The sequence below is a fragment of the Anabrus simplex genome, chromosome 9 (genome assembly GCF_040414725.1).
Source record: "Anabrus simplex isolate iqAnaSimp1 chromosome 9, ASM4041472v1, whole genome shotgun sequence".
In the NCBI taxonomy this organism is placed as follows: Eukaryota; Metazoa; Arthropoda; class Insecta; order Orthoptera; family Tettigoniidae; genus Anabrus; species Anabrus simplex.
The window spans coordinates 143,366,494-143,393,987 of record NC_090273.1 but is presented as its reverse complement, the minus strand read 5'-3'; the positions used below and the strand labels follow the sequence as shown (position 1 = coordinate 143,393,987).

General features: G+C 41.6%; 1 protein-coding gene across 4 annotated transcripts in view; it reads right to left on the bottom strand.

The window, feature by feature from the left end:
* Positions 1-27,494, bottom strand: part of LOC136881097 (skin secretory protein xP2) — a 465,358-nt gene that overhangs the window by 370,305 nt on the left and 67,559 nt on the right. For 3 of the 4 annotated variants that reach the window (XM_067153723.2, XM_068229220.1, XM_067153720.2), the window contains exon 2: positions 14,831-15,115. In XM_067153723.2, the coding sequence (XP_067009824.2) occupies positions 14,831-15,115 (285 nt within the window). The remainder of the gene's footprint in view (positions 1-14,830; positions 15,116-27,494) is intronic. The other variant, XM_067153721.2, reaches the window with a different exon arrangement.

Genomic DNA, 27,494 nt, shown 5'->3' with positions numbered 1-27,494 from the left:
TGTGTGAGCAGAGAGATTAAGAGACTAATAACCCTTACCGTTACGCCCCATAAAGTCTCATGCGGACTGGCCAGACGCCCGTGACGCAAGGAAATGGCCGATTAAGAGGCTTCCCGCGTTCAGACCCACAAATTGACAATATTGCTAATCCAATTCATTACGCATATTGAACTTCTGCACCTGCCGTAATCAGTACACCACCACAGGGACGTACGGACAAAGATAGTGTTAGTGCATTATTAAACAAACAAACCATCGCTACAGATTTTCATTAATTACATCAGATTCTACAGCCGGGTATCACACTCTCTGGCCTTCTCGCAATCCTTGCGATCAACACTGTGTTAACGTGGCCCCGTTTTCCGAGAGGATGCTCTTCCTGACACCAACGCCATGGGAGGAATTTGATCAATATTGAGTATTCCTGTGGTGGTTGAACGTAGATGAAGATGCGTACTGACATGAACACTATCATTTAGTGCCGAACGCAAGAAAAGTCACAGTTCAAGTCTCCGGCGCAGGCGTAGTAGTACGGATGATTAAACACGATCCGACGCTCTTATTCACAATATCAGCACTCCGATAAACAAGGCGACCGAAGCTAGAACACGCTTCGATCTGTTAAACGACCCGGGTATCTCCATTCTTCAACAGGTCATAAGGACCAAGAAGACCAACACAGGCCATGCATGAACATCGTGGCCCTTGACTCACGACCTGGTTTAAGACCTCTTTCATCCATTTTCAAATTACAGCACCATCTCGCTAAATAGAGCCTTCGTGCCTCAGGCGGCAGCGCGCCGGCCTCTCACCGCTGGATTCCGTGGTTCAAATTCCGGTCACTCCATGTGAGATTGTGCTGGACAAAGCGGAGATGTGACAGGTTTTTCTCCGGGTACTCCGGTTTTCCCCGCCATAATTCATTCCAGTAACACTCCAATACCATTTCATTTCATCTGTCACCCATTAATCATTGCCCCAGAGGAGTGCAAGTCCTCTGCAGCCGGCACAATTCCTATCCTCGCCGATAGATGGGGGCTTCATTCCATTCCTGACCTGGTCGAATGACAGGAACCAGGCTGTGGATTATCATTTTCATCTCAATAAATACCTCAGAATTCAAACCAGAAAAGAGCCGTCCCCCACCCCGTCATATTCATTAAAGTCCAACCATTTGTCCAAATTAACAGCGAAGTCATATTTGCTTTCATGTTTCGACGAGTTTTAGGTCTTAAACATCCGAGCCCCACTTACGAATATTCGTGTCCTGAATTTCAAACAGATCTGAGAGTTTCATGAAGATATTACGATGAATTTGCCACAAGTGAAAATGCTCAGTGAACTGACAATTCCTGTGAGTATCAGTCACTTCTCCGAAGAATTCATACCCATCTTCGTAACACCCAGGGTCAGAATAGGATAACTGCTCTATTCCTATTAGACTATCAGTGGGGAAAAAAGAATTCTTCGGGAACTTCAGTAACAGCCACTCGTACTGACATGTTCTTGTCTAAGGATCCATGAATCGAACTACATGTAGGCGCAACACAAATTTTGGCGGATTTCCAAATACAGTACTTTCAGGTAATTTTTACAGTTATTACTATCTTATAATACTTCATAGAATACTATAATCTGATATTGTATTTGAAAAATCTCAAAACGGTGGTAGAACGCTCGCACGAAGTTCATCCTCTCCTCGGCTGATCAGTTTCGAATTAGCAACTCCCAGGATATTTCCACGCCACGCCAATGGTTAGATAAAACCTCAGACATTTTCCATTTTCGGGCTTCCAAACCTCCTTAAGAAATTCAGCGTAAACCAAATGAATTCTGTTCCGAGGTTACCCATTAAGTAAAGAAACAATCTGAGATGCCACAGGATAAAGAGGCGTGCGAAAGGAAAAAGCTTGTAATTTGCTAAAGACTCGCCGAGACGCATTACAATGCGAGGCGTGGCTCAGTCCCTGCCGGCGCCAGTTCTGCAGGTAGCACACAAACCTTTTAAAGACATTTCATTTTCAGGAGTAATAGTTGTTCCGATAGAAGAGGCTCACCACTTCACGAACAGTACAACTTCCTGTTCATTACGACACCTACCTTCATTCTGGACTCCTTTTACGCACTTTGGAATCCCCATTACTGTGTAGGGAGTTACATTGCTTATTTTAGATTCTAGAAAGGCAAACTACTGATAAAACACCGTAACTGCTAACGTGGCAGGAATCAAGGAACGAAATATACAGCATTCAGGCCGTATTCCTGTCCACCCCTCAGCCCCATTCTTACGGGGTCTGGGACGAGATGAGCAATTTATGGCATGTTTCTACGGCCGGGTGCTCTTCGCGATACCAACCTCAGTGGAGGAGCTAATGAAGATGAAGATTAATGAAATTTGGCAAGAAAGTGGAAGGAAGCGGCGGTAGCCTATAAATTGGAACTGTCCTGGAAATGTCTGCCTGGAAATGAAAATAGGAGACTACAGAAAACCATTCTCAGTCGACAGTGGGGTTCGAACCCACTAGTCTCCTGAATGCAGAGCTTGGTTCCACAGCCGTAGCACATGTAAACAAGAGTGGAAATTATAATTTCCGTAACGACTGATTAGTCTTCTCTATACACTGTACTGCAAAGACGTGGCCTAGTTTAACGATCTGATGCCCTTGACTGAACCACCCTGTCGAGGAATCCATTACGTGTGTATGTTGTACTTGGCGGTGTGGTACGTTGTGCGAAAATGAAACTTGCATTAAGACTAACAAATACCCAATCCAAAGGGGAAAAAAGAACGGACCCGGCCCGGAACCAACCCTGGAAGACAGGCTGCTATAGGATAACAAATCAAGGAGCCAGATGTAATGCCTATCGCTACACCAATCAGAGTAATCGCCGCACTGGACAGAAGCCATACTAAATTCAATATGGTCTACTTTAGCCGGCATTCATATACCAAGTAACAAAACATAAGTTCTGCCAAGATGCTTCCTCAGTTAAATTCCAAGGTAGATGGAGAAGACTGCAGTAATAACAGGTTATCCTCGTCCTTGTGCTCTTGCTCCCTCCGTCCATGTTGACCTGTCATTGCGTTTATACAACAGTCTTCCAATATTTCTACACGATTTAATCTGTCGCGTGTTCACTCCATTACTAGCAAGAGCGACATACTGTCTTTAAAGAAAGTTGATTTTATTATTTTGCTTCAAAAAGTTGTTTGTTTTAAACTCTGCATACGATGCGAATTCTAGGGTAAGGTGGTACAATTTCGATATGGGTACAATTTCGATCAAACTAAGGTTTAGCATATATTTTCCACTTCGGAGTGTTGGTAGTACTTGCCTAAGTGTGGCGTTACAGTGCGGAAGGTGTACTGTGTTGCTAGTGGTTGTGTCAAGAATACAGCAGTTTGTGCTTCAGAGATACATATTTCTTCTTGTAGCAAGGTGAGTTGACTTGCTTAGTTTTGTGCTCTGTTATAAAACTGCCTAGTTTTCACAGGCTGGCAGACAATGATATTGTGAGGTTAGAACCATGCTGTTTATTTCTGCGTGTGCTGGCACTACCACAGAGAACTCCTCCGTGACATGTGCTGCCATCTGTTGGCATACAGGGATAGTATGTGACGATAGATACAGTAATACCAACAGTACATTTTCGATCAGCAGACAGGTACAATTTCGATACACTAGTACAATTTCGATCGGAGGAACTATATTGGTTTAAGCAGTTAAATAGCAATATCGTGTTACAGTAAAAGTCTTGTCCGCCTCCGTAGCGTAACGGTTAACGCTATTAGCTTCCCTCCTCGGGGAGCCTAGGTTCGATTCCCGGTACTGCCAGAGATTTATAAATGGCAGGAGAGGTGGTATGTGGTGAAAATAGTACATGCAGCTCATCTCCATTGGGGGTGTGGCTGCAAAGAGCTGCACCACCTCGGAACGAGGGCACAATCAGATAAAAAGAAATATCTTATTATGAAGCAAAAGAGGATGATGTTGTTATTTAAGGATTTCAGAATCTAACTTTCTCCTGACTTAAAAAAATAATGTTTTAATTTCCTACTCTCTGAGAAACAAACAATATGGTTCCTAACTCAAATTCACATTTATGATTTCATGGTATTCAGAAGCAAACACTGCCTTTATGAACTCATAGGTCGAACGATGTTTGGAATTTTATTCGTTTTCACTCACAAAATAAAATAAAATAGCCTATGCATTAGGTTAATTTATTGACAGGGCTGTATTCTGCACATTCTCATCCGAATGTATTCGTTTATTTCAGATGCCGCGGAAAAGACCAGAAAATAAAATTTATAATAAGTGGAATCAGATAGCGATGGGAGCGGCAGTGAACAGTGTAATTAATGGGCATCTAAGCATTCGAGGTGCATCAGAATTATATGACATTCCTTTCAGTACGCTACATGGCAAAATAAAAATTAAAAAGGAAATACAAGCTGGATTAAATCCACGAGTTGGAGACAAAATTGGTCGCCCAACGGTACTCACACTTGAAATGGAAGGGGCCTTAGTCGAGAGGCTTCTATCGCTAGAGCAACGAGGATTGGGTCTGACGCCTGTTCAGGTGAGGAAAGCTGCATTTGAGTTAGCTGAAACGAACAATGTCAAACATCCCTGGAGCTTAGATGATAAGATTGCAGGGATTGATTGGTTTCGAGCCTTTTTGAAAAGATATCCTAATTTAAGTTTGAGAAAACCTGAAGGTCTATCACGAGCCAGAGCTGAAGGGTTAAATAAAGAGGAGGTAAGTCATTACTTCCAAAATTTGGAAAATATTTTGGAAGAAAATGACATGTTTGATAAACCTGAGCGCATATACAATATGGACGAGACTGGTTTTCCTCTCAACAACAGACCTCCTAAAATAGTCAGTCGGAAGGGCAAACGCGAGGTTGTTTCATTAACAAATGTGGAAAGAGGAGAAAATGTGACAGTGGTTGCGTGTATGAGTGCATCTGGTTCGTACATTCCACCAATGGTCATTTCTAAGGGAGTTAGGAAGCGCCCTGAATTCCATGATGGATTACCTCCTGGTTCCATCGTGGAGATGAGCGATTCGTGGTACATTAACGAAGAACTTTTCATGACCTGGCTTCGACACTTCAAGAAATATAAAATGACAGGAAAGGTTCTAATCATTCTCGACAATCACGGGAGCCATACGAGCCTGCAAGCTATAGAATACTGTCGGGAGAACGAGATAGAACTTTTGGGATTGCCCCCACACAGTACACATGCTCTACAGCCGTTAGACAGAACATTCTTTAAGTCCCTGAAGGCTCATTACCACAGAAATGTAACCGAGTGGATTCATCGTAACCCCAATGACAATCTTACAAAATCAAGATTCTGCCCGATTTTCTCTACTGCCTGGTATCAATCGGCGTCAGCTGGATCTGCTATCAAAGGCTTTCAGTGTACAGGAATAATGCCATTTTTTAAGGACACTGTTCCAGAAGAAAAGTTTGCTCCTGCTGCGTTATTTCAGTCCCCTATTACCTCATCTGTTGCAGTGCGAGCAGTTCATTTGAAACTCCAGCTGCTTCATCCCCTAGCATTCCAACTACTGCCAGCAGTATGAGCACTTCGGAAACGGGACTTGTCACAACATCAAACGAAGTAAATGAAGACAAGATCGACACCATAACGCCAGCATCAAACAAGAACTCACCCCAAGATGCTGTCAGAGTAATTCTGCCAACGCCAGAGAAGAAAGTGTCATTACGTAAACGGAAAACGCAGACATCAGTGCGACTGACTTCAGACGAAAATCTGGAAAAAATCAGGAGCAAGAGACGTCTTTTTCAACAGGCACAGAAGAAAAGTAACGATAAGGGTAAACACGGGTCTGCCAGTGTAGACGAAAGTATTATTCGAAGCAGAAGATTGCCAGCAAACGACGATGAGTGTGGATTTTGTTTGATGAACTATTACTGTGTACAATCAATGAAAAAAGGTGACTGGATTCGTTGCCAGAAATGTAATGTTTGGTATCATGAAATATGTGTTGGTGCAATAGGAAAAAAACACTTCGTATGTGGAAGATGCCAGTGATCGAAGTTGTACCAGTAGGTGATCATAATTGTACCCGGCGAGGTACATTTTCGATCAATTACATTAAACTATGTTTTTTAATCTTGTATCTAAACTAACCACTGTAATATAGTAATACATATAGGAATACATTCACTACATTTCAGAGTATTTGTAACACTATTTAAATTCACTCTAGCTTATGTATTTTTTCCGTTGCAGCGAAATTTGCCTTTAGTGATCGAAATTGTACCACCTTACCCTACAAATATATCCCATATGAAAACAAACCGAAACACATTACAAAGAAGCAGAAATCCTCAGTTCTAGCCATTTAGGCAAGCAATTCAATGTTGAAAACATCCTAGGGATATGAGTTACAAATTTTAGGTAAATAAAATGCAATTACGTATGAGAATATATTCTTTATTCCTAAAAACTACAATCCTTTTCTTAATCATCCGGTCGATTAGATTAGCAGTTTGCCTTTTTAAGCCACTACGACCGCTAATGTGAGTCAACGCATTGTTTCACTGAAGCCCTAATAACTACATTCGGTGTGGACATTCTTTAAAAAAAAAAAAATCAAAAAAACTCTTTTAGGGTACTGAACCAACGAACACACTACAGAAAGAACAATTTGGATAGGATTTTAATAAAAAAGAAAACTAGTACAGAAACGAGCAATTTTTGGCTGTTTTTCCGGAAATGCATTTAGACCGGAAGTGATTTTTCGAAATTTGTTTTTAGAGTTATCAAAGACTCAATGTGAAACCTTTACGGGTCCTGTACCCCTTCAATTATCGGCACAATTGGAGAAATTGCTTAATTTTACCTTTGACGTAGTATCGGGAGCCCTACTTTGTCTAACAAATGTTTTCAACATTAAAATCAATAAAATAATAAACAGGAAATACGCGTCGTTTTGGTGTCCTGGGTCCCTAAATTACAACTACGATAATACAACATATCCTATTGAACGCACCGACAACCGGGACTATTGCAAGTTAGCAGATGGAGGAAGCAGCCCTGTCTGGCTTGTGTGATTTACACAACAACTTAGTCACAATGGAAGATTAAGAAAATCGCCCACTCACAGGAACTCCTGAGTTTCTACTGAGGCACATTATTCACTCTTCAGAGAACTGATGACGCCCGAAGGTTCAAAAGAATCCCCTCTACGTGGTACGAGGCGAGTGTGAGAAGACTCGGAAGAGTAACCTTTCTACTTTTAAGTTCCGCCAACTAGTGGACAGAGTTTACCCCAACAATACGGTACATTAACAAACATATGTACTCTATTAGGCCAGTCTCGTATAGTTTCAAAGTTCATTTTTAGCACCGACCTTCCTTCGTCTGACCCAGACAGATTAGAGTTCCATTTTTAAACCTTTCATCGTGCTTTCCCTTGTTTTGCAGGCCTAGGAAGCGGGTTTCCACGCAACAATACGTTGGATTTCAGTGAGCAGAAGGGCGCGCATAGGAAGACCATGAAGAGCCATGCCTCTAACGTTTATCCTCGTTGAAATCTAAAGTCACTACCGCTTAAAACCCCGCTCCCTGAAGAGGTGAGTACAGGACAGACGGATGTTTAGGGCCTCGAAACAATCTATGGAATGATGAAGGAAACAAGTGGCAAGCCACTTCCTGGACGAGTAGGTCTTCAAGTTTACCACGTCCAAGCGCATCGTGTTTCAGAGCACCAACCAAAACAAATGTTTGTTAGAGCCGAGAATCTAACACGAGGTAACCTCTAAACCACCGCGGAGGGTTCCCAGGAAGTTACAGATATGACAGTTGTAAATTACACACATAGTAATATATGAACAGATATTAAACTCTGTGCATTTAAGCATGTACTAGATATACCAACTAAAAGCCTAACATTTTAATGAACTACATAAAATATTAAAAATAAACAATGAAATATGTAAAACGGTAAGATATGTACATAATGAATTGAACATGTCTGACATTTATAAATTGAACGTTTTGACATATACAAGTGATTCCTAAGTTTACACAGATTTAACCACACAAAAACTACCACAAGAAATAAATTTCATAATTAATCCGTATTGTCAGCCTCAACAAGACAGAAGATGAACTTAATGAACTACATGCAACTAACCTGTCGATGTGCCTAAAGAGAAATAATCCACCCCCGGACCAGGACATGAAATTACATTAAAATGTTGCGCTGATCGTTCGTATTATCAAGATCTCCACCACGTCATCACCTTGGACCCTCCCATTGCCACCACACAAGGTTAATGAAACCACAAAAACCAATACGAGCACCGTAATGAGGTGTGCATTACGCCAGAAGAGGAGTGAAGCACTTTGCCATTGCTCAGCTGAGTGCAGGGCACTGGTCCTTTTCATAAAATGTTTAATACCGCCCAGACGCACAAATCGTGCAGCTTCCATATTGTTACAGCCATAAAGCAGCATTTTGTTCTGGCCCGTGTCAAAAGACAGATGCAAATATTAACATAAATGTCCTATAAAGGGAAGAGTGACGGTTGAATGTGTACTAACAAGAGCAGTATAAGAAAATCCGTAACGAATATTAAAATGTGGGGAGGCGGCAGATAATCACCACTCCACTGTACATACAATTACGCATAAATGCGGAACATATTCAACAGAGTAATGGTGAATCGCTCTGCAGCAGTGTGCATGCCGGGACTGTCACGCAACCACTCGTTCTTCCTGGGTGTGGATACTGGAGTTGGACTTTCGACAAACTTTTCACTCAGCGAATGAATGAACTTTTAGAGAGAAGCTCGGGAGTTTATAACAGGCAACGGGTTTATTCTACTATTTCTAATGGTCCTCTGTTCACAAAACTACGGAAACTGTCCACAGATAGCAGCACACACACTCATCCATGGAATCAGCAAAATTTCAAAATTACTTTCATCGTAGTTCTCAAAGTCGGCGGAGAGTTCTTTTATCCACCTAGGATGTTTTATTGCATCATCTTGGCCATATTCCTCGTTGCTGTGATTTTCCTTCAATTAAATATTCCAGTGGTCTCCGATCTGCCATCTTGAACGACTGACCTTTCCTATTTTACTTAATACAATTATTACAGACCGAGTGAGCAGCGTGACACAGCGTAGCGGTATCGGTACTTTTCACACAGGTGACAAAGATAACCGGTAAGATTTTAAAACACAGATAATACCCATTATCTCCTAATTGTTAGAATCTCTGTTTTCTTAGCTTTAAATGAAGATAAAAAGGTGTTGCTCGGATTGGTGAATAGGGCTTAAAAGCGTTTGCCCATATTTCTCTTTATTTTTCTGCTGTTTCTATTTGGTCCAAGGTATTCGGGCAATTTTCTTCGTTTTCCTCTTTGTCAACTTACTATATACGAATCTTGGATCTAAAAATCGCCCTGTTTAGGATGCCTTCATTTAATTCCTGCTAAGGTCGTTCTTAACTTCACCCATTCATTTCATAGCGCCAGTTTTGGACTTGCTGTTTTCAAAGAACTCTGCTCTTCGTTTGATGTGTTCGTACAATTTCAATATGCATCTTCAAGCGTAAAGCTGTGTGAATTATATTTCCCCGTTTGCTCCCGATTCTACTGTTTCGCCGGAGCCTTTTATTTCCTTTCTTTACAATTTGTTTTACGTCGCACCGACACAGAGGTCTTATGGCAACAATGGAACAGGAAAGGGCTAGGAGTGGGGAGAAAGCGACCGTGGCCTATTTAAGGTACAGCCAAAGCACTTGCCTGGTCTGAAAATGGGAAACCACGGAAAACCATTTTAGAGCTGTCGACAGTGAGGTTCGAACCCACTATCTCCCGAATACTGGATACTGGCCGCACTCTCCAGCTATCGAGCTCGGTCCCATGGGTCTAGAGTTTTGATTATGATATTGCGTTATTCTTTTCTGTATGTTTTTTATGCCTATATTATTTCTCCGAAAGTGCAAAACCTGGCATGAGCAGCACAAAACTATTAGTTACCTTTAACATACTACCGGTAGCAATTACGAACGAGGCTATCTAAAAAAGTTAATGCCAGATAGCTCACAATTAACGGACTGACGAACCTAATTCTCGTTGCTAAAATTAGAAGAGTCGCTGGGCTTCTCACCCAACAGCAGTTGACCGACAATCGTTCAGACAAGTCAGCGGGACAATGTTGTGATGACTTCTGCACTTCGTATTCCGAACTCACATTTTACACCTCAGGAACAAGATAATTCTTGCGGTGAGCTATTAAAAAATGTTCTGCCACATCAGGGGCTGCCCAGTCGAGGCGGTAAACACGGAGTTCGAGTAGATTACCTGTCAAAAAGTCGAAACTTGGATTCACTCTGCTTAAAATAAAAGCAAGAAGGTTAATTCCCAGGAGAAAAAGGTGGGCGTGAGTAGAGCTTTCTATTCCACATTTTTAGTGCCGAAATTACACACAGTGAAAACTGTTTCCAAGGCCTTTCGCTACTAAATACCAATCGTCATTAGCTTCCCTTAATTATTTAAAATAAGATAGTGTTATAGACAATGGTGGTGGTAGCAAATACAACTGGGCAACGATCCGCTTAACACTAATCAGAGGGAAAGACTGAAGAAGTGTGACACTTAAGTCAGATAGGAAAAATGAAGACAAGGAGAAGCAATGCCAGAGTCTTATGGCAAGCGTGATAGCCAACCCACGCTCTCAGGTCTAGAGACCCTGGTCCCAGTTTTAGACTCTTAAGACACCTCATTACAGGAACGTAGCGATTATTACAAAGCACAATGATTTTTAAAATGGCATATTTTAAAGATTATAAAAGTCCAAAACGCTTACATTTAGAATATACTACATCGGTATCTACAGGAAGTTATGAACTATGAACATGAGTGAAAAATAAGTGTCGCCTCACCTCACCTCAAATAATGATGAACCATGAGTGCAAGATCGGTATAAGGGGCGACGTACGAGGTATTCGTCTTTTTAACAATAACACTGATCAACAAAAAGTGACTTGGTGGATATCTTGGTATCCAACACGCGTTCTAGGACAACTGAAACGTACATTTTCAAAATAGGCGAAATATTTTTCTGTATCACCCACCGTTCTTGAGATTTACCACGTCAATCATTCAGATATGTTTAACATTGTATCAAGGAAACCAACGCTTGGCTCCATGGTAAATGGTCAGCATGGTGGCCTTTGGTCACAAGGGTCCCGGGTTCGATTTCCGGCAGGCCCGGGAATTTGAACCATAACTGGTTAATTTCGCTGGCACGGGAGCTGGGTGTATGTGTCGTCTTTATGATCATGTCATCCTCACCACGACGCGCAGGTCGCCTAGGGGCATCAAATCAAAACACTTGCATCTGGTGAGCTGAACTTGTCCTCTGAACTCCCGGCACTAAAAGCCCTACGCTACTTAATTTCAAGGAAAACAACTGACGAATTCCACTAGAGCACTAATGAACATGGTTTTTAGCTAAGACTAGTGCAAATGCACCACATTGCACTTATTGGGTAAGAGTGTTACACAACATCACACGTAGCAAAATAGATTTGGTGTATTTGTTCAACCTCTGGACGCAATAATGTCCACTGTCTGAAACTAAAAAAGAAGCAAAATGTTCGGCTTTGTATGAAAAAGAACGAAAAGCAATGAAAAACTGCACTAGAAACAGTAATCGTGTCATATTTACCCTTTGTAAATCAATGTAATTAAAGGGAAAATTAAAGAGTTCAACAACGATGTGTAAATGAACAACTTCACAAACCTCGCAAACCGAATTATGTCAGGGCTAGAGGAAAACTAACTGAGCAAGGACGACCAGATGGGGAAGATTAAGAAAGATTAAGTGGAAGGAATACCAGATTAAGCTCAATGTCCCGTGGTCAATATTTTACACTTCTGTAATTACTTCTAAAATGGCTTTTAAAAATGATAAAGAAAAACACTTCGAGTTCAGTGTCAATGGGACATACTGTCGTGTAACTAAGTTTAGACTAGGAGGTATTATCTTCAAGGAAAAATTACGCTCAATTTCTAACGAGTTTGTTTTTAAAGACTACTAATAACTGGTTTGATAAATATCATGCCGCCAAGATCGGTAAAAACACATTTCCTGCTGTGGCGAGAAGTGTGCCTGATGCTTTCCATACGCACACGCTATGACTGAAGTGTTTGAAACGAGTAATTAACAAGTGCAGAGCACACTTGCTCCCGTATGCACTTCATGACCTGTCATTAAGTCGTTACAATATGACAAACTCATTTAACTCAGGCTAACTGGGAACTCCAGTCCTATTTCACACACAGCAAATCCAATTCCAGAACTGTCCAATAAACCAAGAAATAAGTGTACTGTTTTGAATTATTTGACCGAGCACCTAGCACTATTTCCCAACACACTTAACCACCATTTACCAAATTATAACGAACATCATACAAAATCCCGAAACTAGCCATATGGAGATAAAGCCCTTATGGAGCATGGGCTACCACGCAAGCAGAGGTGACAAGTGGTCAGCGCGACGAATTTTCAGCCGTTATTCCCGGCTTTCTAGACGGGGGTCTCTCTCACTAATAGCTCAGTTGCTCTGACGCAGGTTGAGTTAGTGTAGCCAAACGTATGGACATGACAGTATAGTGCATGTGCGAGATGTTTAAAATGGCTAATTCCGGATTGAGATTGCCATTAAGAACAAAAGGCAGATGTAGGAAACTGATGACAAAGGGATGCAGGTGGTGATTGGGTTTCAGCTTTTCTTACAATTATGTGAAGAGGTAGGCCAGTGATCTTCGCCTGATCCAACAATCTACTTTCTGCTCTTCCTCGTGGTCTACTGCCTTCAACTTTGCCTTGCGAAATTGTCTTTTCCAAGTTCTCACCTTTTCTGAAAATTTGGAGAAAGAACTGGAGGCAACATTCACTCACACCGGAAAATAAGAAGTTTCCTGATGTTCATTTCGTTCAGAATGGAGACATTGCTTTTTCTTTCCGTCAAGGGTACACGTAGCATTTTGCGCCAACACCACGTCTCAAAGGGAAAGTATAGCAACTCAAATATCGATCTAATGAATTGGCAAGAAGTGAAAACTTTTGTTGTACATGAACTATTTTGCGACTGCACCACAAAACATTTCCCGCATTATTAATCACTAAATACCGACAGGGTTGAGAGGCAGTTATGTGGTATCCATACAAGAGTTGGAGAAGTGTGATGTTCCAGGATAAAAGGGCAAATTATTACGTAAGATCATAGCACAGGACGAGAGATGATAAGATCAACGCGGGTTTTTTCGTACAACAGTCCGATCAGTGGTAGTGATTATGAACCTTGTCATAAGAGGAAGAAGTGGACAATCATCCCCTTAGCACTAATTCAAGGACAAAATGGAAGAGATACAATCTTTCTAAGAATTAAGGAAGAAGTGCACCAAGAGACTTTTGATAAAAGTGAGGAGTCTGGCACAAATAGAAGCAAAGCCAGAGTTCGAAAGGATAGACGCCCGTGGGCCACCTGCGCATCGTGATGATGAAATAACACACACGCCCAGCCAACGTGCCCACGAAATTAACCAATTATGGTTAAAATTCCCGACCCTGCCGGAAATCAAAGCCGGGACCTCTTTGACCAAAGGCCAGCACGCTAACCATTTAGCCACGGAGAGGAAGTACAATTGAGCAACTATCCTCCATTAACACTAACCAGAGAGAGATAAAAAAAATGGAAGGGGTCCGGCACTTCGAAAAATAAAGGTGTCGGCCACAGAAAGACGAGGTCCACGATGGCCGTGAAAATGAAGACTCTCCAGGCGTCGATATATAACACCATCGGGGTCGGTTGACCAAGGGAGATCAGATAGAATAGAAGAAAGTGAGAGCGTGACAATTTAGAGGAAGCAATGCCAGGACTCGGCTAGGGGCCCCGTGGTCCCCCCAAGTTGATCCCCCTGCGGTAGCCTCTTACGGCAGGCAGGAGACACCGCCCCCATCCAAAGAGAAAGTACCACATAAAGCGGGAAAATTATGACAGGTGTTACGGCGCTGCTCGAAAGGAAAATTAAAACAATGTTTCGACTTTTTATCTCGTACTTTATATTCATTTCCGATTTGATAGTCATTGTAACTTATTTTTTCGTAAATATTACACTTTATCTTCGGAACAGAAAACAATTTCATGAACTGCAGTAACTTTATTGCAGACTAAATTCTGAAAATGCTGTAGCTATCAAAGAACAAATTTGAAGAAACAAAGCAAAAAAATAGTTGAGAACATTGTACAGGTTAAGAACGAACGACAGTCTGCGAAACGATGCGAGATTGCAAGAGAATTGTGGCAAACAAAAAAAGCAATTATTATATAAAGAGCTGCCTGGCCGAGGTTCGCCCGGAAGGACGCGGGTTCGAATCCCCGCCAGGAAGTCGTAAAATTTAAGAAACGAGATTTCCACTTCCAGAGGTGCACATGGCCCTGAGGTTAAAGGCGGCCGGGCGTAGAGCAAACCACTCTATCCCATGAAGTGCCGAGGTTACGGATAGTGGAAGCCTTTACCTTCCACCCCTCCAAGGGGCTTCATGGCCTGTACGGAGATGACTTTGCTTTTCGCATATACATATAATATACAAACATGTTTTTACGTACGTTACTTCTAAAGGCATTCGCACGTCATGATCTAGAATGCAGTGCAGTAATTATTACCAATGCGAAATTTACAATCCAAAATATAAACCATCATCGACGGCTACATGAACAAGTCGTTAAAAGCATTGGAGCAGTTACAAGCTCCCACTTACCTCCTCGTTCTCCTCCTTGGTGATGTCACCGTTCTTGCCCGTTTCATCCTTCTTGCTTTTCTCCTTCCGCGACACTCCGAACGAACGGAACGACCATTTCTTCTTTACTTTGTCTTTTTTCTCTTTTTTCGGCTTTTCGGTGGATTCTTTAATTTCCTCCGTCTTGGGATTCGAGCTATCCTCTGTGGCCGCCGCGGGAGTGGCATCACCCTCAGGAGCTTTTACTACCTCTGGCTCGTCATCCACGATAGTTTCGGAGCCATTCACCACCACTTCTTCTTCGTCCTGTAAACAAACACATGTTCTCCATTAGCATGGAAATGTCAAGTAACGTTCATACAGTATTGGAAATCAAACAGATTGAAATGGGTCATTTTCAACAAATACAAAGACAGTTATTTACGCAACACACACGGAAAGAAAATGTTTTACCTTACGAGTGAGATGTTGCGTACAATATTTCACTCCACACTACGCCGAATTTACTTATTTTTAATGAAATAATTCTGACAAGTCACCAGCCCGTCTGGTGGCCATGACCGTTAACACGTTAGTCATAAGTCCTGACCGAGCTCGATAGCTGCAGTCGTTTAAGTGAGGCCAGTATCCAGTATTCGGTAGATAGTGGGTTCGAACCCCACTGTCGGCAGCCCCGAAGATGGTTTTCCGTGGTCTCCCATTTTCCCATGCTTGTACCTTTAAGGCCACGGCCACTTCCTTGCTACTCCTGACCCTTTCCTGCCCCATCGTCAACGTAAAAGCTGTGTCGGTGCGACGTACAGTAACCAGTGAAAATAGGAAACTATCTTCACCCTCTCAGTAGTATAATACGTATATCACGTCATTTATTTAATCCGACCAACTCCTCTGACGTGGTTGGCGCCAGGAAGGGTATCCTCTTATAAACACTCGCTAGGGATATTCATCTCGCTTCATACCGAGCCCCGCAGAGAAATGGGACAAGGGTTGGACATACAATTCTAACATGTCACCATCCAAATCATGTATGATCGAGGCAGCCGTGGCCAATAATCGATACAACAGTACGTGAACAAATGAAACACTGTGGGAATGACAGAAAATCAATACTAGAGAAAAGTGAACCAGAGAAGTATTACTGTGTTATTACGATTCTTGGGACGTACTATTCAACAGCCCCATGTCAAGGGCAGACGAGTAACTACAGTTTTGTGAGTTGGGTTCCTAGATGATGGAAGAAGCCAATTCCAGATCCAAAAGTTCTGCGACAATGCTGGCACATCAAACCTGCCACAGCTTCTAGAGACTGGCGGCATTACTTCCTCTAGTGTAGGCATAGCCTATGTTTTAAGCAGCCAGTTCCTGTTATGGAACGTCGACTCGAAGGTGCATTTCGGTAGGCTTCGCAGAATGATAGTTAATACCAACTTCTGGCTCCCTGAGGGAAGCTACGGTGAACTACCTCATTCATTTCCCTGCTATGCCTCTTGTGACACTACGGACATCTATGACAGGTGGTGGCGGGCATGTTTGGCGACCCCAGCTTTTTACGGAAGAAGAGTGGAACGTAGCCCGTGTTCAAGTGTATTCGTAACATACATGATGTGGTTAAAGTAGAATTTCTGATGTGTGATTGAACAGACGATTCTACAGCAATAACCGAAATTCGATATCTGAAGAGTAAATATGAATCCCTTCTTTAAAACGACAGTCTTAACGAAACTAGAGGAGACATGTTCGGTGCGATTTTTACTAGTGTTTGCCTCTGCGATTCTTAGGTTGCAGATTTGCAGGTGAAATTATTTCCATGTTGGTAGTAATCAGTGCGACGAATTGTTCTCAAATGAGAGAACAAGTCCCGTGCTAAATTCAGATTGGCAGATATTCATCCTGGTCCAATCTTACAAGCTGTCGCAGGAAGTTGGTGACAAAAGAGGTATCAAAAATAATGGGAAGAAAACAATCTGCAATTTTCTTACTAACAAAACTAGTGTATTTCTATACACTTATTCCACTAACACACTCCAGAATACATAATATTGTTGCTATTGTTTTCACGGCCCGAGATATTCTTCTGAGGGAGCAGAGCACAGTTCTCTGCGAAACGTAAAGAATTTCACCTTATTTTCTTGACAAGGCATAAGCCCAAAAGCCTATACAGTATCATGTCCATAATATTACCATTTCTTTTCTATCTTGCACCCGCATTATTCGACCCCGTTAGGGTATCGACTTTGACATGCCTGCTTTAGTGGCCCTATACTGAAGTGTCCGCGTACACTAAGACTTCTTAGTTTCGAAGGTTCGCCGTCAACGGGCTTGAGAGCGGACAATTCCTACCACCCGTAGCGGGCAGCAACAACGTAAGCGAAAATGAACAGCAATAATACGCGTATATTTATTTTTGGCTTAGTGTAGTCGGTATAATAATACCGAGTGATCGTTTAAGGACGTTTTATGATTGTGATCAATATTTTTTAAAGTAGCGATAGTCTCATTTTTCACGCCGTGTGTGTTAAACGTAAACAAGACCTTTGATAAAACCGTTTCTATGCTCGAACACAGCTGCATTACATTAATCATCTGATTGCTGCACACAGACCAGCATTAATTGTTTTAAATTATTTTTAGAAATCTATATAAAGTTGTTGGGGTTCCGCTGTCTAATTGCGTTTATTTTGCCAATTTTTCAGATATTTATCCTTTTGAGGTCAACTCAAGACCGAATCCGTGGTTTTCATTTTTCGTGTCTGTTCCACCATCACGGCGAAACGGCTTAATAGATCTCGACAAAACGTCGCATTTAGAGTACACTCATCCCGGCGAAGGTTTTGATATGAATATGATTTTAAAATATTTGAATAGACGGGGGGTGTATACGAAATCCAGAACAGTTTTCCTCAATTTTCTCTTATACTAGTGATTTTCTGTAAAATCCGTGGACTGCATGTGAAACGTCTCTTCATTACAAACAACTTTTGTTATGTTCATAACTTAGCTTATTCTTCAACTGAAGGAGAAAAGTACTATTTTCTGCGGGTATCATGCTCTGCATTGAGTGACCGACACATCGACAACGAACCTACAGATTACCATGGCAACGTTTCTGACTGCTTGCCAGCAGGGAAATAACATATTGCCATTTTCGTCATAATTCCTCTAAACTCGTGGTTCTTCCTTGCGTCGAAAGCAAGAGAGACGTCAATCTGCCATTCTGTGGGATATTGGCGGAATATCGTTGGAGGTTAAAACTGTCCTTGAATAGCTTAAGTAATAACACTATAATTCATCTTATCTGTTTATCTAAGAATCCCTGCGCCTACATTTCTCCTCTGTTCCCGCTTTCTTTATCCGTAATTCATACCTTCATAATTTATTGAGGGAAATTTGGTTTTATAATACATCATCTTGGTATTTACATATTTGTCCTATCCGGCTGTTCTCATAATCATATTTTCTATTAATTTCAACATTCTTAATTTTATTACTTTCTCCCTTAATTACTCCGTATGTATGCGAGTGCTAATCCTGAAACCCGGAAACTTTTCTTCGAGGAAAAATTCCAAGCTATACAAATATAATTTTCGGCCCCGGAAAATATCGAAATATGCATGCAATTTTAATGACTGTGCAGACCTTCGTTTCGGGATAACTGGTGGCTAAACGGTAAGTCGTATTACAAAACAGATAGCACAATCCGCGTTCTATTTGGAGAGATCAACAATTTTGGTCTTATGACTAGTTGTCCTGTCGATTGTTGATACGTTAGATAGCACTTCTTTTCTCGGTTGTAATCAAACCTTTCGAACTCGATTGTGATTGGCAGTAGGAAATGTGGCCTTCCATTATCCTCAGAACTTCAATGCTTACCTTACATCGGAAACCACGTATTCTGACCTTCCTGTTTTGTTTCTAGGATAGCGCTAAGAGGCATGCAATTTAATTTCATTTTACTCACTGCCTTTACAGTAATTCAAGATATGTGGAAAGTGGAATACCGTAGCGAAGCACGGGTACATTTGCTAGTGTACATATAAATTTCCTTATACAGAAGACTTACAGCTGCGGCTAGCTCTTCATCCCTCCACTACCAGCATGACGTTAAAACAAACGGGAAGAGTCCTATTCCTCAAATCGACTATACCATCCAGACAGAGGCAGAAAGGTACACATTTTTAGAATGGCCGGGAGTTTGGTTTAAACTCATCTTGATAAGGTTCCTGAGGTCGAATGCATTACGTCTCTTATATAAAGCCAGGTTGCAAAGCCGCGAAACAAACGCAGAATCAATTGGTCCCATGGAACTTTAAGCAAACATACAGACCGTGGTTCTTAGTTGATATTTATCTTTAAGGCGCTCTTTTTTGTCCAGGAGAAAGTACACCTGATATTTAACCCGCAAAATGAAGTCTGCAAGAACATAACGGTATAAAGTCGATTAAGCTGACTTATTCCAAAGGATAAGATTCAAGCAAGACAACTAACAATTAAAATGACAGAACAAAGAACAAGAATGTTTAACGTCGGACAGTACACCATACTAGAACATGTGTAACATTTGAAGCACTCTGCAAGCCGACTGGGTGGCTCAAGTGGTAGAGCGCTGGCCTTCTGAACCCATTTCGGCGGGTTCGATCCCGACTACAGATTATATTTGAAGGTTGTAAAATATACCAGCGTCGAAATGGTAGATTTACTGTCATGAAAGAACTTGAGGGAAGAAGTTTCAACAGCTCAGCGTCTCTGAAACGCGTAGAAGTGTACCAGTTAGCAGGACGTAAAACCAGCAGCATTATTATCCTTGTGCCTGCGCGTATAACAGGGATTAGTGGTTCTGAGTGAAATGCCACGTGATATCTTTACAGAAAATATCCGTACTTTTACTTCCTCCAATAAATGTTATCCCACAATCCCTAAGTGAGGTCATCCGCGACTAGAGTAGACCTACAATTTCTTGAAGCATTTTCCTACAGTTAAGGTCTTCATGAGCAGGGCTGAGGAGTTCTACGTTAAACGAATCGACCCAAATTCCTCGTAAAGCCTAATTGATCTTTAAGTTTATCTTCACAAACGACTAACTCAGCTGATACGTGTATCCCTAATTAAGCTCCCAACGGTCAACACGGCTGAACATGGCAGATAGTAGCCAGAGGATTCTGTAGCGCACAGAACATACCCCACCAAGCTTACACCATACTGTGGAATGTACTGGCGACAATCTCACCACATTCCATACCAGGTGTCTCCAAGGAAGATGCTTGTATGAGATAAGAGCAGGAGAGAGTTGAGCCCAAAACTGTTATGCTTTTGCTCACACAGGTTAGGAAACTATAGAGTACTGCACTTCAACACCTATAAAGGGCCCCATAGACGGTCCGTCTTAGCGTCCGTCTTACCTGCGCAGTTCTAAGACGACATGTAAGACGTACCGTGTGTGGTAGAATTTTCATCCCTGTACCGTCTTAGGCTTGGCTCGAAGTGAATCTGGCAGCGCCTGATTTTTCTGTGCGTGTACAGGTAAGTCGGCGAGCAAGTTGGAGCGTGTGTGGGGTCTTCAGACTTAGCGTCAGTTTTAACCAATTGCTCCTACAGTGCAGTTCGCTCGTAGGACAATGTCGGATTTAACAATCATGCCTCGAGCGTTTCTAATGGAATTCATACAGCTATGCCGTTGTAATCCGTGCTTGTGGAAAATCAAAAGTAAAGAGTACACGGTACAGGGTTATTTTTACATGTTTTCCAACAACCGCACCCAGACAATTTGGAAAATTCCATTTTCTTTCAAACTGCTGTCCAGTACATATCCATTCATCTTCCTTTGTTGGAAACTGAAACAAAATTATTATTAAATCATGCAACTAAAATATAATTTAAGCCAATGTAATTAATTATATTTTTTGATTTTAGGTTGGTTGGACGAAGACTTAATTTTCACACTCCGTTATATAATTGTTTCTTATTACTCTAAGCATACATTATACCTTGTTTTATATTAAATTAACATGAAATACATTTCCTTTTACCTCGTGCAAGAAACTTATAAATAAATTTTACTTACTTTGAGATACTGATTCTTGCGCACCTTATATTGCAGAGCAAGTCTCAGGAATTATTACTCCCAGAGACTGGACTGAAATCGCAGCGGAAAATTTCAGATCTTCGTAACTTCTACCGGTTGCTAGGAAACGAAGTGTGACGTTGAGTCGTTCATGCGGTGTTATTGCCCGTCTCATTGCATTGTCACTCTTTCTGATATGGGGCGCTACCAAGTGAAGGTGTAAATACGTTTCACTGTCCATCCTCAAATAATTGTACCAGTCACCTGGTTCAAGAGTTAAATCTTTCATTAAATTTATATGCGACAGTGTATCTCGTTTAACTAACCAAGCTTTTGCCCATTTTGATCAAGCCCTTTTCTTTTTAGCTTTTGATCTCAAAGCTAATGCTAGAGCGGTGTAAATTAGAAGTTCCTCTAGCATGTTATCCGTGCACGAGTAGCGAAAACTGATCGCAAGTCTGACAGCAAAACGGAGCGTTTGTGTCCTCTTCCGTGTTCCGTCTTACCTCTCATCTTAGAACTGCTATAAGGAGAATCTTTATAAGCCTAGTGTTCCGACTGAATATTTTGTACGCATATAAAGAGATTATCTTTTGAGCATATCACTCAACCTGTTGTGTTGGATCATCAGACTGGTTTGAGGCAGCTCTCCACATCACCCAATCCAGGGCTAACCTATTCATTTCTACATCACTACTACATTCTACATCTACTCTAATCTGTTTATAACCTTATACCATTTTTACCGCCAACACTTCCCTCAAAACAACGATGATGGTTGTTTAAAGGGGCCTAACAGATAGGTCATCAACCCCTTATGGTACGAGATGCAACGCAATAAAACTTCAAAATGCATCCCCCGACTAAAATCCAAAACGTATTATGAAAAAGACGATGAATCCAAAACAATCAGTGGATCCAATTCACATAGCGGTACCTGTCACTGATAAAGCAAACCATGGTGTTCCTCATATAGCGGTACTACTGGTAGTTATCGCATACCCTCCCCGAGTACGGGGAATCAACAATTTAGCGCAGCGCACGCCAACCTCTCACGCCTTGACAGGCAATGTAGTCTAGCGTGCCCCCTCCGCTGTCTCCGTGGGATGCACACGATGGTACCTACTAACCACAAGTAATCTCATGGCTCCATCTCCATATCTTGGTCTCTTCTTAAAAGCAGGGGGTATCTTAGGTGTATTTTTTCGACTGTGTACTTAAGCTCACACGGGGTCCTCAAAAACTAAGCGAACAAATCCTGGATGTCTGAAGATATCTTCCTGTGGTCAAATTTAGCCAAATCGTTCCCTCACAAATTCGATTCAGTATCTCTTCATTCGTGATGCGATCTATCAATCTCGACTTCAGCATTCTTCTGTAACAACCTTTCAAAAGCCTCTATTGCCTTCCTTTCTGAGCTAGTCCATGTTTCACTTCCATACAATGTCCCAATCGAGATGAAAATCACAAGAACATTAATTCCTATATCAATGTTCGAGGTGAGAAAGTTTATTTTCTTAACCCTTTGGATGCCGACCCATAATAGGGCATCATATGCATAGAATGCCAAGCAGGTTTCAATGGATTTTCCATTATTGCATAAAATTTGTTTTTTACGTCTCATTTTAAAAGATATGGAGTTAAAATTTGTTATGTGAGCTTGACATACTCCAAGGAATATAAACATGTGACTTGAATTTCAAAAAACAACATTTTGTGGAATATTGTGCACAAGAATATTATTTTTTATTTAAAAAAGGAAAAACATAATTTGAAATTAATTAGCACATTTTACACTAAATCCAAAGTGACTAAGTGAAGATATTTCATCTTAACTCTTATCTGGGATGATATATACCAATTTATATTGTTAATGTATGTCTATTTTACAATTTATAAACTAATTTCCAAAAACACTGAACATGTAGAGAGAAAGACACCAACAGTGTAACCTGTCAACGATTGGATATTTTATGAATTTTGGGAGAGTAATAGTAATCATTTGAGAGAACTGTGTCTAGTAGCAGTATTTGTTACTACAGAACAGTTCAGAAGATCAGAACAACATACAAAATCAACGAATAGTATCAGGAATGAAAGTGTGAAGAACAGATTGAAATATTCTATGGGTGGAGCATCAGAATGAGGTAGGCCTACATGTTTTGGCCCTTGGATTTGATAAAAATGGTGGGGATGGGCAACATTACTATCAGGGAATATGCATTCAGTCCAATAATCATCTAATTCACTGTCTCTTACATTTTCATTAGCACTGTCACTATAACTCTGACTTTGTACGAAATGTTGTAAGCCTATTAGCCAATGGCACGGTTCCATCATTCCCTGGTGCGCTATCTGAAGACCCCAAAAACATCATAATCATCACTTTCGCTAAAATTAGAGTCGCTTACATCTTCAAAGCGACCCAAAAGTTGCTCAATTTCTTCTCCCGAATTAGGCCTACGTGACGACATGCCTTGTTGTGATAAATGTACTATGTACAACTTTAGTACGACCTAAATAAATTGCTAAGTTACTATAACTACAGTAGAAATAATAATAATAAACTTAATATATTACGATAAGTAACTCAAATGCGTCAATTAGAACGTAAAATTATTGAAAACAAGTCACAATAAGCGGACATAAACAAGGAGGCTGCCATATTGGATCATAGACGTCAAGCGCTCACAGATCATACACTCACAATCGACGAGTAAACTAGCAAAAATGAAGCTATGTCAGTACCATCTAATGACATAAGGAGTTACAAACATTCTACCTTCTTTCTACTATATTTGTGGCGCAATCTAGCGCCTTATAGCATAACTACACCACTTATAAGAGGGTGCCGATCGAATCGGCATCCTGGCATTCTTCGCACAGAATGTAAGTGCCGATGCATCGGCACCTTGGCACTGTAAGAGTTAAACTCCTTCCTTGTTGATGCTCGTGTGCAATTTTATATCCTGCTTACTTTTGCCATCGTATTCTAGTTATTTTACTACCCATGTAACTATTCATTTACTTCCTTTAAGACTTCATTTCCTAATCTATTATTTACTGCATCCCCTGGCTTCTTTCGACAGCATTCAACTTTGTATTAGCTTTGTTTATTTTCATCTTTCACTGTACATCCAAGGTTGTTTTGGGCTTATTTTCATCTTTTACTCCTTCCCCAAGACTGTCCATACCATTCTGCAATTTCTCCAGATCATCTCCAGACTCTGATAAAATAACATCAGAAATCTCTGGTTTTTGATTTCCTATCCTTGGATTGTGACTCCCTTCCCAAATTCCTCTTTGATATCCTTCACCACCTTATAGGGACGGGGACAAACTGCAGCCTTGCCTCACTCCTTTCTGGATTATTGCTTCTTTTTCAAAGCCCTTGATTCTTATCACTGCAGACCTTTTTGTACAGATTGTAGATAATTGTTTCGCGGTATCTGACCCCGATCACCTTCAGAATCTTAAGTAGCTTGGTCCAATCAACGTTCTCGAATGATTTTTCTAGATCTACGAACGTCATGTACGTGGAATTGTCCTTAATTTGGTCCTCTAAGATCAGACGTAAAATCAGGATAGCTTCACGTGTTCCGACATTTCTTTTGAAGCAGTAATAATAATAATAATAATAATAATAATAATAATAATAATAATAAAGCACCGCGGGCTCTCAGGATCCTCGCATGAAACCGGGGTGATCAGTATCTACATCCTTTACTTCGAAATCGTTTTCCATCACGGAGGATCCAACTTTTCTTAAAAGATAATTATGTAAAAATGCTTAGAACAATGATAACACGTCGTCAAACATTTCAAACTCGTACCGACTATATACCTGCACTTGTGGTCGTGCCCAGTATACAGCCCCGATCAATTCTTCTCTCTTCCAATTCCGACGGTATGGAATTTGCTAGACCAAGTACGTTTCACTCCCCCGCCTGTCCTTGGCTAGTAACTTCATTCTTCGAGAACTCCGTCTTTTCCAAATACATCTCCGACATCCATCACAATTTTCCAATCCCAGAAACAATTAGCACATTTGGAACGCACTTCACTCGGTGGAAGGTAGCCTTGGAGAAAATAACAATGCTACACATGAACGCGGAAAACTATTAAAATGCAACAGCTAAATGCTCTAGAAGTGACCTTGAAAATACCCACACGTTTTTATTGCAATTCTGTTCCCAAGTTTACACTGCAGAATGAATCAAACTCGCGAAGCATAGCAGATAACTTCCTGAATAAAGTGAGCTAATGATTCAGAGAACCATTGCAACCCACTATCAAGGTTAGCCAAATGATTCATTGGTGAGACATACGCTTGTTGCGAAAGCGCACGTGTATCATCCGAACTTTGGTCGGAGTACAATATCCACTTCGGAATACACAAGGACAAAGGGGTAACTAAATAGAAGGTTTTGTATACAAGACAAATTTAACCATGGGTCACGAGAAATGTCGTCATATTGTAGGTAAACATTCCTTTAGTAATTAATAAATATTGTTAATTTCTTTACGTCCCACTATGTTCAGTTTTCGGAGACTCCGAGGTGCTGGAATTGTCCCACAGGAGTTCTTTTACGTGCCAATCTACAGACACGAGGCTGACACATACGAGCACCTTAAATACCGCCTGATTGAGCCAGGATCGAACCTGCCAAGTTGGGGTCAGAAGGTCAGCGCCTCAAGCGTCTGAGACACTCAGCCCAGCATATTCCTTTAGTTCAACTGCTACTTTATTTACCCGCATGAGTGAATAAACTACGTCTGTAAATAAATGAAATAAATATGTATGTCCAGATCAATGTGTGGTGAGATAGTGCGCAGATTGTACTTGTCTCCCCACGTATTAGCTAGATCAAGTTTTTCATTATTCTATCATAGTCTTATCTCTAGTTTTTACACTATGAACATAGGTATGAGCTATGCTAGTAATGCCATTCTTTATACAGTCAATCTCTGTTACGAATGGTGTTGCTCGCAGGTTTGATCAATGCATGTACGGTATCACATGCCTGCTGAGAGACAACTCTGGACCACTTTGTCAATTGTTCTCTTCAGACCTCGACGGTGTACGGTTCGCGAGGTCCGAGCAGTCCTTTGGACGCCCTTCGTTGCCCTTTCCATTCTTTCAACAATGCCTTTTATTTTATCTTATATATTACATTCTATGTAAGAGGATGGAACTTAGGAAGCGTTGGCTGGCATAGGAATGGAGCAGAGTTTAACAAACCGCATTTCATATCTCTGATAAGCCCTGGGGTAATAAGTCTGCGCTGCTCAGCCCGAAGGCCGGTAGATTTATGAGGTGGTGCATGTTCAACGCAACGAATTTCCTCGGCAGTTATTCTTGCCTTTCTAGACCGGCGCCGCAATCTCATCGTCAAGGTAGTTCCTCACTTGTCACGTACGCTGAGTGAACCTCTAACCAGACCTCAGATCCAGGTAAAAGCTTTCACCTGGCCGGGAATCGAACTCGGAGCGACCGTGTAAGCCCGTTACCGGTAGACTGCGTCGTAGGCACAATGGAGCAGAGTTTAGCGAGCTTCTGTCGCCCACTTGTGCTGTGCTCCTCTAAAGACCGTCATACTTCGTCAATACGTCAAACCTTATATTATCCCGGCTTACGGTATCTCTTCGGGCACTGGTAGTAAATCAGCTCTCCTCGCACCAATCCAGTTCTCAATGCCACATTACTCCACGCTGATCACGTACAGATCGAGACTGCCTGCCGTTACAACGGACCGGTCTGGTCGCACAGTCACCATTCTCCTACTTCCGCTGTTACAAACCAGTAGAACACCGGATCAACGCCCGTCTGATGAACTATGCCTCAAACAAAAGAGATGACCACAAATGATCCAACAAATACTCACCGTTATACGCAGTGCTCTACCGGCGAGGTTATCTATTCATGGCACTACGAGAATGGGGATATAACACTGAACATCATACAACCATACAGGATGAGTGTCCTCTACGAGACTGACTCCTTGGAAGAAAGGTCAGCATTGAGGGCTTCGGTTTAGACGGGTTCGATTCCAGGCCGGTTAGGGGATTTCAATCGCGTGCTAAGCCCCAGTCTCATCCATGGCTGTGGCAATATGGAACCTGCTGGGGTATGGGTGGTGCTGAGTGATGCCATTCAGAGCAAGTCAAGATCAGTGCACCGGACTGTTATGAAAGATCTTGCTCATAGGGTTAGTCTTCGTGAAATACCATTTTCTGGTCCAGTGAGGAAAGCAATGGCAAACTACCTCACTCGTCTTGCCCAGTACGCCTTATTTTGGTGCTACCATTGCTTTTTGCAGTTTCCCTATAACCGCATAACGTTTGGTGGTGCTATCTGAGAATCCAATCAGCCTCTGGGGTGATGACCTAACAGACAGACTTAATTCCCCTACTCGAGGACTGGGTGTGCGTTCCAACATACCACATGCAATAGGTAGTGAATGCATCCCTTATGTAGGGTTGGCGTCAGGAAGGGCATCCGCCCGCGAAACAGGGTCACATCTACATGTGCGTTACAACTCGCACCAGCGTGTGGAAGATTTTCCGATGGCAAAAAGCAATGAGGTGATTCAGTCGGTCATGATGCCTAGCCCAATTCTCCGCCGT